We start from the raw sequence: 18,212 nt of genomic DNA, 5'->3' as shown, positions 1-18,212 counted from the left end.
GAATGTGAGTGTGAATGGTTGTTTGGGACCCAAGTGGAAGAGTGAGGTTACAGGGAGAAGAGATACTGAAAATTTTAAGTACAACCCCTAAAGGGAAAAGCCAAATGAGAAACAAATAAATTTTGTAGTTCTTCTCTGATTACCGGTTGACGACGGCGTCTTATTAAAAATATGTATACTTAAGTATTTTTAAGTATTTTTTTACATGTTTTTGGCCCAAATAAAGTATTTTGAAGCATAAAAAATGGTTAATTTAACTAAAATACAAATTAAAAGTATTATCTTAATTGAAAAAGTTGCAGTATTTTCACAGTTTGGTGATTGTGTGTGAGAATAGTGTGTGTAATTAAATAAGTACAATAAGTATTATTCATACTATATACTGTAAGAATATAGTAATTGAGTTTTTTCTAATGATGTTGAATATATTATATATGTTATATATAAATATTATAGTTTAGAGGTGATGTAATTGAGACACACTTCTCTTTAGAGACACTAGGGGGCACACTGGCATTGCTTTGCATTGGGATTGCTATGATGTGCTGCCATGCATTAAAACAGTAAGAGTGCATTTTTTGGGGGGCAGTTTTGCAGTGTTTTCATGGTTTCTTATACTGTGTCCATGTAGATTGGTTTGTTGTCTTAGTGGAGGGTGCGATGACATGTTTGAACCCCGCTTTCCGAGCGGTCAAATCCGCCCGGCGAAGTCTCAACTTGAAGTACAGTCGCTCATAAATGATCACGCCGCTTTGTGGTTTGTTTGCCGGGTGGAAGGGTTGGAAGCCTGGCGCCTCCCTCCCCATCCTCCTCTCTCTCTCATCCTCTCCCTCCCTTCAGCCTCCCCTCCCTGGGGTGTGTCTGTGCCTCTCCTCTCCATGCAGTGTGCGTGCGTGAGTGAGTGTGTGCTGCTGTTGCCGCCGCCGCCGCCGTTGCCGCCACCGCCGCCGCCTCCTCCCTTCCATCTGCATCTGCTGCAGAGCTTTGCCAACAAGCATCTCTACGCACGGCGTCTTCTCGCTCGTTTGTCCATCCGTCCATGCCGCCATGGAGACAGAACAATCATTGTACGTCACTTTCGGAGTGTTGAGGACGGAGGATGGGTTGCACGGAGACGCATCCCTGGACTGAGGCAGCTGCCGCCAGGAACAACCGCATCATTTTTTTCCCTCTCCATCTCTCTCTCTCTCTCTTTCTCTTTCTCGTCTATTCTTCCTCCCTCTCTTCATCTCCGATTCTGCTGCTTGCGCCACTGTGGGAATGCAGCTGAGGTGAACCAGTCCTGAAGGTGTCCACCTGTCTTCTCGCAAAACACCAGGAACGGATATATTTTACAAACATCCCTGGTACGAGGGTACGTATCTCGGTCTGGTTCAGGAGGACCTTGGAGGTGCTTGGACGGCATCAACTTCTACAGATACTGGATTACTCCAAAAAAAAAAAAAAAAAACGGGGGGGGGGAAAAAGGTGGCGGACTTGAACTTCTTCTTTTTCACTGGATGGATTTACGGCGTTGATCTTCATCACCTTGCAACCCGGATCCTAGTACCCGTCTTTTGTTTTAAACAAGGGAGTAAAGCAGTTTTTTTGGGATTTATCATTTTTTTTTGAGACATCCTCCCCTTTCCACCCTTACCTGTGTATAACCTGTGTGTGTGTGTTTTTGTGCATGTGTGTGTTTGCTTTCTTGTCCGCCAGAGGGAGTGTGTGTCGCTTGTGCTTGCATGTTGTAGCATTTATTTGGTTGTTATTGACTGATATGCTAAGCTAGTAGTGTTGAGAGCGTGTATTTGAGTGTATATATATATATCTATATGTATAGAGAGAGATCTATACATTGAGATTATATATGTATATATATAAGTAGGTTTGATGTGTATGTAAGATGTGCCTCCTTGCTTCTCCGCCATCCCTTCCTCAAGTCTTTGGGCAACCTGTTTGACCTCCAAAGCTCCCCTGAGAGACCAAAAAAAAAGCAGGATGAGTGAGCACTCGGGTGCAAGCACTCTAGCGGCCATGACACTGGAGGAGCCCGGGGCCGAGCAGGCATCCCCGAGAGCCCCGGGCCCGCTCCGATGTGGCCCCTGCGCTGTGTGGCCTCGCCAGCAAACCTGGCTGTGCGCCGTACCCTTAATAATGGGTTTCGTGGGCTTGGGACTTAGTCTCATGCTGCTTAAATGGATTGTGGTTGGATCCGTTCAAGACTACGTCCCGACTGATTTGGTGGATCCTAAAGGTAGCCTGGGGCAAGACCCGATATTTCTGTCTAAACCCAGTGCCATGCCAAAAGGGCCGGAGATTTCAACTGCGACAACGTCACCGGCTTCCGCTACGGCAATGGTGTCGACGACAACGCCGCTAGCTGCCGACGGGACTGCCCCGGCGCCGAGAACTCGATCCGGTCCACCTGCCAACCACTCTGCGAATGGCAGCGCGGCTGACGGCAACCGAGCCCCGCACCTTCATAACCGCGTCGGGACCCGTGTCGGCGGCACCGCAGTCATCACGTCCACCACCCGTTCCCCCCGACTCACACCACCACCACCCGGCGGAAGTAAGGAAGTGACCCCTCGCAGCACAGTCAGGAAAGGAAGCGGCCGTAACAACGGCCACTCAAAAACGGGGCAGGCCACCACCGGGGCCCCCGCCAACTCCAGCACTTCCGCAACCGCTACTGTGAGAACCACCGCTAAGGTCCAACCGACCACTTCTCAGCCTGCCGCCCACCCTGTAAAACCCACAGCTCGTTGGACTCACGGACGTCAAGGGAAGGTCCCCGCGACTAAACCGCACCACCGCTTCCGAACTCGTAAGTTACGTTTAATTCTCTTGTTGGGCCTTGGAGGCACCGTTTTTCGTCACTATGGCGACGAATAATCACAATGGCTACTCCTGGATTAAATATGAGTCCACGGTCTTTGGATGTAAATCACTGCCTTTATTAACCTCCTGGGGAGTGGATACTCAACAGATTAACATTAATTTTATTCATTAGTCCGAACTGATATCAGGGGATATCCGCCATGTTTTTTTTTTTTTTTTTACCCCTTCCTGTCTTTATCTTTCACTTATGCATTAATCCGATACGGATCTTCCCTGTGGAGGATTTTTTTCTCCTTCCTTGCAAGGAGTAGAACCTGTTTTGTCCAAAGCTTTGTAACTGAAGGTTTGTTTGTGTTGGGGGAAACAATACCGACGAAGGGTCGAAACCCAGCGGGGGGGGAAAGGTGAGCTCTCAGGAATCAGATGTAGCAAGGCCCGCAACAAGCCCCGTTTAGACGAGAAGATGAGTGGGCCGAGTGTTGCGGCTTTAGCTGCTGAGAGGGAGGGAAGAAGAAGAAGAAGAAGACTCAGGGGTGGTGGGAGGGTCGGTTGGGGGGGGGGGCTGTATGGATGAGATTAAGGTTGCAAAGGACGAGTGGGTAGGAAATGTGGAAAACAAGGAACTGGAAGAGAGTGCAGCAGTTACAGTAAGGAGTGGCATATGGGGGGGGCAAGTTGTGCATACTTTGCATTATGCAAAGATGCTTCCTAATTATTCATAAATCGCAACGACATATTTTACCTGCTTTTTCATCCCAAAAATATGAACATTGAATCACTCTATTTCTGGTTTGTTGTTGTTTACTTGCATACAGGATGCAGCAGTGCTATCAATTTCATAGGCTGATCACATGACACGGTTTCCGTCCAATGCATCGTTTTTTTTTTTTTTTTGTATGAATCGTGTACTAAGAGTAGCACTCAATCTGCACGGTGTCCTATGTGGTGAGCTGCATAGTGACCGGATCGTGTCCTTCACAGTGTCCTGCATATTTGTATTTTCATGCATGAAGGGTCTATGTTTACAACTCTACATGAGAGTATTTTCCCACATGTTTGCTTGCCAGGCAGATTTAATAGAGTTCAATTACAGTGACTGCAGAGGAAGTTCAAACCTACACTTACAAGTATTAGGAGTTTATTTAAAATCACAATATTTAAATTTCCTGATATATGGTAATGGTTTAATTTCATTTGAACGTGCATCAGATTACAATTGAATGCATCACATAATCAGTTCACAGTTCCACATGTCCAAAAGGAGTAGGAAGAAGCAAAGCTTATTAAATCCTACCCCTCCATCTGGTACTTTTACAATCAGTAACTGAATTTGAAAAATTTGTTCACTTCCTGCTTTCCTAATATAGTTTGTTTTTTTTGTGTTTTTTTTTAATAATGTACCTCGTACCGAAGTACAGGGTACATTATATGACCAATGACATAATTGGTACCATAGTAACTGTCAATATAGTGATATATATGGTACTTTTACAATCAGTAACTGTTACATTTGTTCACTTCCTGCTTTCCTAATATAATTTAATTTAAAAAATAATTTACATTTTTTTATTTAATTTAATTTGTTCACTTCCTGCTTTCCTAATATAATTTAATTTAAAAAATAATTTACATTTTTTTATTTAATTTAATTTGTTCACTTCCTGCTTTCCTAATATAATTTAATAAAAAATAATTTAATTTAATTTAATTTAATTTGTTCACTTCCTGCTTTCCTAATATAGTTTAAGTTTTTATTTCATAACAAATGTAAGAGTTACTGATTGTAAAAGTACCAGATGGAGGGGTAGGATTTATTAAGCTTTGCTTCTTCCTACTCCTTTCGGACATGTGGAACTGTGAACTGATTATGGGATGCATTCAATTGTAATCTGATGCATGTTCAAATGAAATTAAACCGTTACCATTTATAGCTAGGATGAAAAAATAGGCGTGTCCCAATACAACTTTTTTTCACAACCTTGACTATTGGTCGATAATGATATCAATCTGATATTATCACAAAGCATATATACTTTTATTATTTATTTTGTTGTGTAAAATGTTTGAAAAAAACAGATTTCATTTATTTCTGTATGCACAAAAAAATATGAGTAATTCAAGTGGTTTGCCGCTTTATATTTGAATAAAATATCAATATACTGTAATATCAAAGTAAGCATTTTATCATCTAAAAATGTCCCAAATAGTCCTAAGAAAGTGCTGGTGAACTTATTGAAGATGATTGTTTTGCAGGGCATGACAGAGCAGTGTTGGATGATACATTAGCTATAATGATATTTTCCACATTGGTTCAATATGTGCCATAAAGTGGGTGTGTGTGGAGTTAATCTTTTTCGCTGAGGGGGTAATGCTCCCTAATGCTGTCGATTTTGTGCCGGTCCGGGGATGGCTTGTGTTGAATGATTTTCTGCAGACCGCAGGCTAATCATTGGATGAACAAATAGAGCTCTGTTGAAGAAATTGGGTTTGCAATAAGTTACTTTGTAAACATTCTCTGTTGGGCGTAGATATTGTTGAGTACATTCAAATTGCAATTGTCCACAATGCCACCACATAGTTGTGATGATAACCATAGACCAGGAAGTTGACTTTACAGCGATGAAACAATTTGTTTTGTATGTGGTCTTTATATATGGTTTTTGGGGCTGCATGGTGGGTGAGTGGTTAATGCTAGGGCCTCACAGTTATGGCACCTGGGTTCGATTTCCCGCTCAGGCATCTCCGAATTTACGTTCTCCTTGTGTGTGCGTGGGTTTCCTCCCAAATTTTTCATAGGTATGAATGTGAGTGTGAATGGTTGTTTGTCTATATGTGCCCTGTGATTGGCTGGTCACCAGTCCAGGGTGTACCCCGCCTCTCGCCCCAAGACAGCTGGGATAGGCTCCAGCACCCCCTCTCGTGAGGATAAGTGGTAAAAAATTAATGAATTATACAAGTGGTCTTTGGGGCTGCACGGTGCATAAGTGGTTTGCGCTCAGGCCTCACAGCTATGGCACCTGGGTTCGATTCTCCGCTCAGGCATCTCTGAATTTACGTTCTCCTTGTGTGTGAGTGGGTTTCCTCCCAAATTTTTCATAGGTATGAATATGAGTGTGAATGGTTGTTTGTCTATATGTGCCCTGTGATTGGCTGGCCACCAGTCCAGGGTGTACCCTGCCTCTCGCTTGAAGACAGCTGGGATAGGCTCCAGCAACGCCCTCTCGTGTGGATAAGCGGTAAAAAATTAACAAATGATACAAGTGGTCTTTGGGGCAGCACGGTGCGTAAGTGGTTTGCGCTCAGGCCTCACAGCTATGGCACCCGGGTTCGATTCCCCGCTCAGGCATCTCCGAGTTTACGTTCTTCCTGTGTGTACGTAGGTTTCCTCCCAAATTTTTCATAGGTATGAATATGAGTGTGAATGGTTGTTTGTCTATATGTGCCCTGTGATTGGCTGGCCACCAGTCCAGGGTGTACCCCGCCTCTCGCTTGAAGACAGCTGGGATAGGCTCCAGCACCCCTGCGACACTCGTGAAAATGAATGAATGAATGAATGTAAATACATATACTGCATATATAGCTACAGTACTACAGTAAGAGTATTGTGCCGCATCAACCAGACAATACACTACCAATGTATGATGCAGAATATTAACCAACTACTATGCAAGCTCAAAAGACTCAGTAAGTGGTATGAATGTGAGTGTGAATGGTTGTTTGACTATATGTGCCCTGTGATTGGCTGGCCACCAGTCCAGGATGTACCCCGCCTCTCGGGCTGGGATAGGCTCCAGCACCCCCGCGACCCTTGTGAGGTTAAGTAATAGAAAATGAATGAATGAATGAAAATCATTGGCTGGAGACCCGTCCAGGGTATACCCCGCCTCTTGCTTGAAGACAACTGGGATAGGCTCCAGCATGCCCGCAACCTTTGTGAGGATAAGCGGTATAGAAAACGAATGGTTTGATGTATGGATAACTATCCGGTCATTACAGTATCCTTGAACATCGGTAATGACTTAGGCGGTAGTTAATTATTATATGATGTAAACGATAAGAACAGTATATAATAGGAAAAAAAAATGTTAAATGATCTGTTTTTAGTGTTAAATATAAACTAGTATAACCTTTAAATGTAAAATATCGTCTCCACGGCTTCTTTACTCCGGAGAATAGAAGCTAAGCTGCTAATGTGTTTTATAAATCAGACCCCCCCTTGTGAATGATTGTATAATTATTATGTGTAACACAGTGTGTCTAAAATGTAATAACAGGACGGAGTAAAGGTCCGATGCTGATGATGAAATATTACGTTAAAAAAAAAAGGCAAGCAAGCAGCTTCAGGTACTTTTATCTGCACCCCGAAATTGATATAGTGATAATACAGTTATGTAAAAAAAAAAAAGGGATTAGTTTCTGTTTTTAAGTACTAAAGTCTAAATAAAGCACTTTTTTTTTTTTTTTTACAGTGATGTCATCCTCCGTTGCTTGCTTTTATTTTTCTGTGATATTGTCCTCCTCCGTCTTTCCTTTTATACTTGCTGTCATGAGCATATGGGCAGACGGGAGAACTGGCACGCTTGTGAACATTAAGACAGGCATTGGGAGTTTGAGTGTGTGTGTGTGTGTGCAATTACGCCGTCATCTGTTTTTGTCTGCTATTGAGCTTATTACACGCCACACACACACTCACACTCGTACACACACACTCCAAATCTCTTGTTGACGCCTTTATTGGCTCAGAAGCGCCTGAAGCTTTTGCTTGGATGAATGCTTATTGGTAGGGGGAAACCATCAGGGTGCCATGTTGGCCGGATGCCCATTGCACTCTAATCGCCGACGATGATGCCACACAGTGTTTGTCAAAGTTGGCCGTCAGTGGAATCAATGGATGCTTCCTCAAGTGGGAGTATTATTATTATTAGTCAGTTTGCCTACAGTTGTCCTTTCCAAAAGAGCGCTACAGTACAGAATGCTAAATCATAGCGTACCTTTTTATGATGGATTGTTTGGGATGTGAACGTTGAATGTGATTGGTTATAATGGCGCCGCCCGTATATGTTGATAATAAGCAGAAGTGGAAGGCAGGGTTTCACTCTGGAAATGTGAGGAAAATAAGCAGGAGGAAACAAAAGCTGAGACACAATATTCAGGAAAAACTAGTAAAAACTGTTTTGTTTATATTTGGTTTTGGTTTTGGCCTCAATAATTATATGCAGTAAATAAAGTAGAATATTTATTTAAAAAATAATGCAAAGGCTAATTGAATATTTAACCTCATTTTTCAAGAGTTTTTTTTCAAGTTCTAACTTTATTTGGCCCCATGGCGGGTTATTATATCGGCAAACCGGGGCAGATTTTGGCTAAAATAAGAAAATAATAATAATTATTATTATTATTGCTATTGCTATTGCTATTGCTATTGCTATTGTTATTGTTATTGTTATTGTTGTTATTGTTATTATTATTATTATTATCATCATTATCATTATTGTTATTGTTATTATTATCATTATTGTTATTGTTATTGTTATTATTATTATTATTATTATCATTATTGTTATTGTTATTATTATTGTTATTATTATTATTGTTATCATCATCTTTATAATTATTATTATTATTGTTATTATCATCATTATTATCATTATTGTTATTGTTGTTATTATTATTATTATCATTATTATCATTGTTATTATTATTATTATTATTATTATTCAGAGGCCCCATGACTGGCATTAAGATTGATTTTCATGCAATATTTTACCAATCAAAAATAAAAATGACAAAAAAATGGAAGCAGTAACAGCTGTAAATATTAATATTTTTTTTTACTTTTTTACTAAACAAAATGATATTTTACTACACCATGATCCAACATGGCTGCACGGTGGTCGAGTGGTTAGCGCACAGACCTCACAGCTAGGAGTCCCGAGTTCAATTCCACTCTCGGCCAGTGGAGATTGCGTGGTACTCTGGTTTCCTCCCACATTCCAAAAACATGCTAGGTTAATTAGCGACTCCAAATTGTCCATAGGTATGAATGTGAGTGTGAATGGTTGTTTGTCTATATGTGCCCTGTGATTGGCTGGCCACCAGTCCAGGGTCGCCTGGACTCAAAGTACAGATTTTGTACCCCTCTTATAATTCTAACTGTGTAGAAAAAAGTGCAAACTGTTACCTAATTATCACCCCCCCCCACCCCCCCGCTCTTTGGTACATCTGGAAGTTGTGATGCATAAAAATAGTTTGTCCAGCTGCAATGGTCCTGTGAGTGTGCTGTAACAAAATAATCCCACATAAGGGCTTTGATCAGCTTCATAAACGTCAAGCTGGCCTTCCTAAGCCATTTGGCATTGCTGCAGTTCTTGCCTGGAAATGACATCAACCAGGCAAAGCGCTCACTGCCGCTGATTGGATCGGGCACAATAACAATAAGCCGATGATATATTTTTATAAAAAGACATTTGAGCCTGAGGCTGCACGGCGGACGAGTGGTTAGCGCGTGGGCCTCACAGCTTGGAGACCTGAGTTCAATTCCACTTTTAGCATTCTCTGTGTGGAGTTTGCATGTTCTCCTTGTGCATGTGTGGGTTTTTTCCGGGTACTCCGGTTTCCTCCCACATTCCAAAAACATGCTAGGTTAATTAGCGACTCCAAATTGTCCATAGGTATGAATGTGAGTGTGAATGGTTGTTTGTCTATATGTGCCCTGTGATTGGCTGGCCACCGGTCCAGGGTGTACCCCTGCTCCCAGCTCTCATCTGAAGACAGCTGGGATAGGCTCCATTCAAATTGCAATTGTCCACAATGGCACCACATAATTGTGATGATAACCATAGACCAGGAAGTTGACTTTACAGTGATGAAACAATTTGTTGTATATGTGGTCTTTATATATATATATATGGTCTTTGGGGCTGCACATGGTTAAGTGGTTAACGTTCCGGCCTCACAACTATGGAACCCAGGTTCGATTCCCTTCTCAAGCATCTCCGAGTTTACGTTCTCCCCATGTGTGTGTGTGTGTGGGTTTCCTCCCAAATTGTCCATAGGTATAAATGTGAGTGTGAATGGTTGTTTGTCTATATGTGCCCTGTGATTGGCTGGCTACCAGTCCAGGGTGTACCCCGCCTCTCGCCCAAAAACACCTGGGATAGGCTCCAGTGCCCTTGCGACACTCGTGAAAATGAATGAATGAATGAATAAAAATGGCTGCTGGAATGTAAATACATATATACACTATATATATAGCTACAGTACTACAATACACTACCAATGTATGATGCAGAATATTAACCAACTGCTATGCGAGGTCAAAAGACTCAGTAAGTGGTATGAATGTGAGTGTGAATGGTTGTTTGTCTATATGTGTCCTGTGATTGGCTGGCCAGGGTATCCCGCCTCTCGCTTGAAGACAGCTGGGATAGGCTCCAGCACCCCCTGCGACGCTAAGCAGTAGAAAATGAATGAATGAATTTGAGTTAGCTCCCTACAATGATGTGCATGTGTCTGACACACAACCCCTATATTTAGACACCCCCCCCACCCCCCTCATTTTTTTACTACAACTGTGCAACATTGGATCATGTAAAGGGGATTAAAAACAAAGATGGAAATCCAGTTTGCCGCTCATTTCTCTCTCGGCTGGCTGTCCCAGGAGGTCAGGCTCAGATTTGCCAGGATGCCTCTGAGGTCCTGGAACAAACACCCACTTCCCTTTGCCTCCTCCCTGCCTGCCTGCCTGCATCCCTCCTGGGATAGCTGGGATGCTTTGTTGAGGTGTGCAAGGCTGCAGAAGTGGATGGGATGCACTTTTGCACCGAGAATGGCAGTCAAATAGCATTGTTAAAATGTACTTTAGTTGAGTGTGACCGTGTTTTTCCAACTAATGTTGCTAAAAATTTTACACAAATTTGCTCATCGGTCCCTTAAAGGGGCGTAACAAATTTCGTGGTGATTCGGCGTAACACCCTAAAGTAGAGCGTAGGTCAATTCTAATGTAATGACCCTTAGGGGTATTATGTGTTACTATGTGTTATGTGTTGTGTTTGCGCATGTGTTTCCATGGAGAGATATGTTCCGGGGTTGGGAAGGAAAAGGGGTGACGGACAGGAAGTGAAGCAGAAACCGCATGTTCGGTAGATGTAGGCGTGGCTTATGGCCGCGACAGTAGCTCTTGTTAAGAAGTTTGGGTCTTTTGACCTTAATAAAAAAAAAATATTGTTGCTGTTGTTCCGCCCGTCTGGTCTGGTGTTGGGCTGATCGTAGAGTGTTACAATAATAATAAATCAAATAATACAAATATCAAAAAATAATAAAAAATAAATAAATACTTAATAAAATAAATAAATAAATACAAATTAAAAAAAAATAATAAAAAATAAATAAATACATAATAAATAAATGCAATTATAAAAATATAATAAATCAAATGATACAAATATAAAAAATAATAAATAATAAATAAAACCATAATAAAATAATACAATTATAAAAATACAATAATATCAAATCAAATAATACAAATATAAAAAATAATACAGAAATAGATGATAAAAAGTAGATAATAAAATAAATAAAATTATAAAAACACAGTAATAAATCAAATAATACAAATATAAAAATAATAAATAAATACACAATAAATAAATAAAATTATAAAAATACAATAATAAATCAAACAATACAAATATAAAAATAATAAATAAATACATAATAAAATAATACAATTATAAAATACAATAATAAATCAAATAATACAAATATAAAAAATAATAAAAAAAGAAAAAAATAGATGATAAAATAAATAGATGATAAAATAAATAGATAATAAAACAAATAGATAATAAAATAAATAAATAAACACATAATAAATAAATAAATACAATTATGAAAATACAATAATAAATCAAACAACACAAATATAAAAAATAAATAAATACATAATAAAATAATACAATTATAAAATACAATAATAAATCAAATAATACAAATATAAAAATAATAAAAAAGAAATAAATAGATGATAAAATAAATAGATAATAAAATTAATAGATAATAAAATAAATAAATAAATATAATTATAAAAATACAATAATAAATCAAATAATACAAATATAAAAAATAAAAATAAATAAATAAATAAATAAATAAATGTGATGTGATGTGCATTTCCACCCTTTTTTCAAAATGTTTTTGTCTTAATGTTTGCTGTGTAATGGAAACAGCACGTAAAATCCCAATTACCCCCACGGAAAATGTTAAACCCTGCCCTTACTTGAAGCCATTTTGTAAGCCTTGATGAACAACGCACTTTACTAGCAGAAGCTTCATTATGTCAAATTAAAGGCGAATTAAATGAGTATCTGCAAAAGTAAGGCAACGTATGGCTCGGAGGAGGCGCGGGAACAAAACAACCACTTCAGACATGCAACACTGCTGTTAATTCTTTTGACACCGCCCCGTGCCAACCGGGGCCCGCTTGCTTCCCCAATTATCTACAACCGTCCTCAACGTATTTGCATAACAGGAGTGAAATATGCGAGCTCTTGCAAATTAATGAATTCGCAGTAAGGGTACGCTTTGTTGGCCTTGAACATCTTTTAGCTAGCGGAGACACTTGACACTGATGGGCACCAATTACAAAGCAGAACGCATCAGCGTATTCAAACCGAGGGGTCCAGCCTGCAGACAAATTATCCAGGACTGACAGGCCTTGGCGAATACGTCGAATTTTGTGGGAATTGATCCCGGTGCCCTTTTTTTTCCCGTTGCAAGCTCGACCCTACTGAATCTCAGCCAATCATTAAAGTCGAAATAGGAGCAGGGCAGCGGTGGCGGAAGGGCCCCGGAGAGAAATTAGAGCCGAGTTTAAAGACACGTTTTGGAAAACGCGGCTTCGGATACAAATTTAGTCGCGGGAAAAAACACGTCAAACATGTCATGTCAAAAACATGTCAAAAACAATAACGGAATGGGAGAGACTTATATGGATATCATAGGTGTACAGACATTTTACTTAGCTCTATTATTACCCCCCCCTGCTCATTTTTATGCAGATTGCCCTCAAGGTATCGTGGCGTTCACTTCCATTCTGCCACCATGATGTCTCTCCGACAAAGAACTAAAAGAGGAATATGTAAATCAGGTTGTCAGTGTATTATGGTCTTGGACTTCACTGTGGAGAACATGACATTTTCTATGAGAAATAGATCATTTGGAATTTAAAAAAAAAAAAAAAAGGGGGGGGGGGTCGGTTGGAGTGGTGTGTGACCTTCATTTGTCAGCCCCCCCCCCGAGGAAGTCCGCTTGAAGGTGTTATTGGAGTGAATTGAAACGTGTGGTTTACTGTGTGAACGCTTTGGTTGAATGGAAATGGAATGAAAAATATTTGCAATGAATAAGACGGTCCTGGGTTGCACGGTGGACAAGTGGTTAGCGCGCAGACCTCACAGCTAGGAGACCCGAGTTCAATTCCACACTCTCCCTGTGCATGCGTGGGTTTTCTCCGGGTACTCCGGTTTCCTCCCACATTCCAAAAAAAAAACATGCTAGGTTAATTAGCGACTCCAAATTGTCCATAGGTATGAATGTGAGTGTGAATGGTTGTTTGTCTATATGTGCTCTGTGATTGGCCGGCGACCAGTTGCCCGAAGACAGATGGGATAGGCTCCAGCAACCCTGCGTCCCTCGTGAGGATAAGAGGTAGAAAATGAATGAATGAATGAATGTATTGCAATATTTGATTAGACTAATAATAGGCTATAGTCAACCACAAGACAGCGATCAATTAATTAATTTATGAATTTTTGAAACTTAATGACTGTATTATGGACTGAGTGGTTAGCGCACAGGCCACACAGCTAGGAGACCCGAGTTCGATTCCACCCTCGGCCATCTCTGGCCGGGTTTTCTCCGGGTACTCCGGTTTCCTCACACATTCCAAAAAAACATGCTAGGTTAATTAGCGACTCCAAATTGTCCATAGGTATGAATGTGAGTGTGAATGGTTGTTTGTCTATATGTGCCCTGTGATTGGCTGGCCACCAGTCCAGGGTGTACCCCGCCTCTCGCACAAAGACAGCTGGGATAGGCTCCAACACCCCCGCAAACTTCATGAGGATAAGCGGTAGAAAATGAATGAATGAATGAATGAATGAATGCTGTGTGTGAGTGACGGGTAGAAAAGCTCTGACACGTTTGGTTGTTGGTTTGCAGTTTGTTGATTTTTTTTCTACCGCTTATCCTGACGAGGGTCGCGGTCGTGCTGGAGCCTATCCCAGCTGTCTTTGTTGGATTCATACTGGACTGGTGGCCAGCCAATCACAGGGCACATATAGACAAACAACCATTCACACTCACATTCATACCTATGGACAATTTGGAGTCGCTAATTAACCTAGCATGTTTTTTATAATGTGGGAGGAAACCGGAGTCAGAGTTGAACTCCGGTCTCCTATCTGTGAGGCCTGCGCACTAACCACTTATCCACCGTGCAACCCATAATAATATTGTTTTCCAGTGGAAAAAGTCGTCTTCCAGAGATAGATTGATATTCCTGAAAACAGAAGTTAGCAGAAAGAATGCCCCCAAGCAGATTAGCGCAAGAGGATTCTCTCGGCGTCTTGAAGTATGGATGGTTTTATAACATATGGAGGCGGAGGATATTTAAATACATCCCTAGAAGTCCCAGTTTCTTCCTTCTAAGGTCATTTATAGCGAGAGAAAAAGCATCCCTTTGACAGATAAACATGAGCCGCTTCCAGTATGCATCCTGTGGATGGTCGATAAAGACTCCAGCATGGTGGCATATCTTTAGTACTGGATTGTCCTCAATTACACAAGGGAAACTTGATCCCTAAGTCGAGTCTCTAAGGCATCCTCTTCCTCCACTCTCGTTGTGTACCAAAAACCTCCTCCAGTTGATTTGGCTGACCTTAACCCCTTGCAATGACCCTGAAATTAACCCCGGCACTTGAAGTATTCAGGGTCTACACAAGGCCGTCTAAAAGTGCTACCTTAGGGATTTAGTCCCTGCTACATTCCTCGTTCCCAATATAGTGCAAATATAACTTGAATCCTACGGGGTTTCTTTAAGTACACATGAGGCTATCTTCAACAAATCACAGTATCTGTAGACGAACCTCAGCATCCTCATCTCTGCTACCTCTGGCTAACATGTAATGTCCCTCTGATGTACTCATTCCTGATCCTATCCATCTTGGTCACTCCCAATGAGAACCTTAGCATCCTCATCTCTGCTACCTCCGGTTAACATGTAATGTTCCTCTGATGTACTCGTTCCTGATCCTATCCATCATGGTCACTCCCAATGAGAACCTCAACATCCTCATCTCTGCTACCTCTGGCTAACATGTAATGTCCATCTGATGTACTCGTTCCTGATCCTATCCATCTTGGTCACTCCCAATGAGAACCTCAGCATCCTCATCTCTGCTACCTCTGGCTAACATGTAATGTCCCTCTGATGTACTCGTTTCTGATCCTATCCATCACGGTCACTCCCAATGAGAACCTCAGCATCCTCACCTCTGCTACCTTAACCCCTTGCAATGACCCTGGAATTAACCCCGGCACTTGAAGTATTCAGGGTCTACACAAGGCCGTCTAAAAGGGTGAGTGCTACCTTAGGGATTCAGTCCCTCCTACAGCCCTCGTTCCCAATATAGTGCAAATATAACTTGAATCCTACGGGGTTTCTTTAAGTACACATGAGGCTATCTTCAACAAATCACAGTATCTGTAGACAAACCTCAGCATCCTCATCTCTGCTACCTCTGGCTAACATGTAATGTCCATCTGATGTACTCGTTCCTGATCCTATCCATCATGGTCACTCCCAATGAGAACCTCAGCATCCTCATCTCTGCTATTTCCGGTTAACATGTAATGTCCCTCTGATGTACTCGTTCCTGATCCTATCCATCTTGGTCACTCCCAATGAGAACCTCAGCATCCTCATCTCTGCTACCTCTGGCTAACATGTAATGTCCCTCTGATGTACTCGTTTCTGATCCTATCCATCATGGTCACTCCCAATGAGAACCTCAGCATTCTCATCTCTGCTACCATCCGGCTAACATTTACTGCCCCTCTGATGTACTTGTTCCTGATCCTATCCATCATGGTCACTCCCAATGAGAACCTCAGCATCCTCACCTCTGCTACCTTAACCCCTTGCAATGACCCTGAAATTAACCCCGGCACTTGAAGTATTCAGGGTCTACACAATGAGTGAGTGAGTGCTACCTTAGGGATTTAGTCCCTCCTACATCCCTCGTTCCCAATATAGTGCAAATATAACTTGAATCCTCCAGGGTTTCTGTAAGTACACATGAGGCTATCTTCAACAAATCACAGTATCTGTAGACAAAGCGTACAACTTGGGAAAGCGACAAAAGCAAGCTGGAGGAGTCGCATGAAGTACAAGGAGAAGCGGTGGTCATGCTAGAGGTTTAAATATTAATGTACAGAAAGAGAAATGTGGAATGTGTATCGCCGGATGTATGAATAATTGATGGTGTGTCCCATTTGTAAAGTGCAGGAGATGTCCCATACAGAGGGGTGTCTAATGGCCAGAACAAGGTGTAGGATGTTAGGATACAGAGTTGCCCACCGCAGGTGCTCGCTAAAATTCGAGGAATACTTAATGTACTTCATGTGGTGCGATACAAAATACATAGCGGCATACATTGATGCATAGCACTTCTGCCATGTAGTACAATGCTTTTAGCTTCGTTCCTGGTAGTTTCTGTGTGGAATTTCACCAAAATGGTCAACATGTTGGGTCAACAAATACTAGATCCACAACCATAATAGCTAGCTATCCATCCTGGTCACTCCCAATGAGAACCTCAGCATTCTCATCTCTGCTACCTCCGGCTAACATGTAATGTCCCTCTGATGTACTCGTTCCTGATCCTATCCATCTTGGTCACTCCCAATGAGAACCTCAGCATTCTCATCTCTGCTACCTCCGGCTAACATGTAACGTCCCTCTGATGTACTTGTTTCTGATCCTATCCATCATGGTCACTCCCAATGAGAACCTCAGCATCTTTATCTATCTCTGCTACCTTCGTTTAACATGTAATGTCCCTCTGATGTACTTGTTTCTGATCCTATCCATCATGGTCACTCCCAATGAGAACCTCAGCATCTTTATCTCTGCTACCTCTGGCTAACATGTAATGTCCCTCTGATGTACTCGTTCCTGATCCTATTCATCATGGTCACTCCCAATGAGAACCTCAACATCCTCATCTCTGCTACCTCTGGCTAACATGTAATATCCCTCTGATGTACTTGTTTCTGATCCTATCCATCATGGTCACTCCCAATGAGAACCTCAGCATCCCCATCTATGCTACCGCTGGCTAACATGTAATGTCACTCTGATGTACTCCTTCTTGATCCTATCCATCCTGGTCACTCCCAATGAGAACCTCAGCATCTTCATCTCTGCTACCTCCGGCTAACATGTAATGTCCCTCTGATGTAGTACTCGTTTCTGATCCTATCCATCCTGGTCACTCCCAATGAGAACTTCAGCATCCTCATCTATGCCACCGCTGGTTAACATGTAATGTCCCTCTGATGTACTTGTTCCTGATCCTATCCATCATGGTCACTCCCAATGAGAACCTGAGCATGCTCATCTCTGCTACTGCTGGCTAACATGTAATGTCCCTCTGATGTACTCGTTCCTGATCCTATCCATCATGGTCACTCCCAATGAGAACCTCTGCATTCTCATCTCTGCTACCGCTGGCTAACATGTAATGTCCCTCTGATGTACTACTTCCTGATCCTATCCATCATGGTCACTCCCAATGAGAACCTCAGCATCCTCATCTCTGCGACCTCCAGTTCTGCTTCAAAAAATGACCCAATGAATGCACCTTGTGTTTTTGTCTGCGCTTTTTGCTTGCTATGCTGCCATAAAGAGCCTGCAGTGTTTTTGTGTGACAACATTGAGTAGAGTCCCTTTAAAAGAGTCCCCTTTGGAACATATTTGAGTTGAAAAATTGATGCAGTTTTGGTTGTTGTTTGTCATTAAAGGGTGACGGTGGTGAAAGATTACATATTGGAACAAGTAACATAATCGGTAAGACATTGGGTACATCCATTACCGAGATTTCCTGCCATGATTTTTGTTTCCCAGCAGCCTCAAATGCAGCATCAGTCAACAAGGCTAGGTTAACCCCCCCCCCCCCCCCCCCCCCAACCTTTTACAGGATAAGCAGTAAAGAAAATGAAGGGAAAGTAAAGCTCGGAATGACTCCCTTGACTCCCCTGTTTATATCCGTTGGAATTGGAAGGAATGTATGGATGTTGAATGGCTTTTTTTTTTTTAATATGCGCTT

General features: G+C 41.6%; 1 protein-coding gene across 1 annotated transcript in view; it reads left to right on the top strand.

Moving 5' to 3' along the window:
• The first annotated feature begins 902 nt into the window (after window positions 1–902).
• Window positions 903–18,212, top strand: part of nrg3b (neuregulin 3b) — a 268,690-nt gene continuing 251,380 nt past the window's right edge. Inside the window, exon 1 of the mRNA XM_058061816.1 lies at window positions 903–2,809. Coding sequence (XP_057917799.1) covers window positions 1,981–2,809 — 829 coding nt within the window. The 5' untranslated portion in view covers window positions 903–1,980. The remainder of the gene's footprint in view (window positions 2,810–18,212) is intronic.

Source organism: Doryrhamphus excisus, chromosome 22 (assembly GCF_030265055.1).
Source record: "Doryrhamphus excisus isolate RoL2022-K1 chromosome 22, RoL_Dexc_1.0, whole genome shotgun sequence".
Taxonomy (NCBI): Eukaryota; Metazoa; Chordata; class Actinopteri; order Syngnathiformes; family Syngnathidae; genus Doryrhamphus; species Doryrhamphus excisus.
The sequence above is the reverse complement of the archived record's forward strand: the minus strand, read 5'-3'. Positions and strand labels throughout refer to the sequence as shown.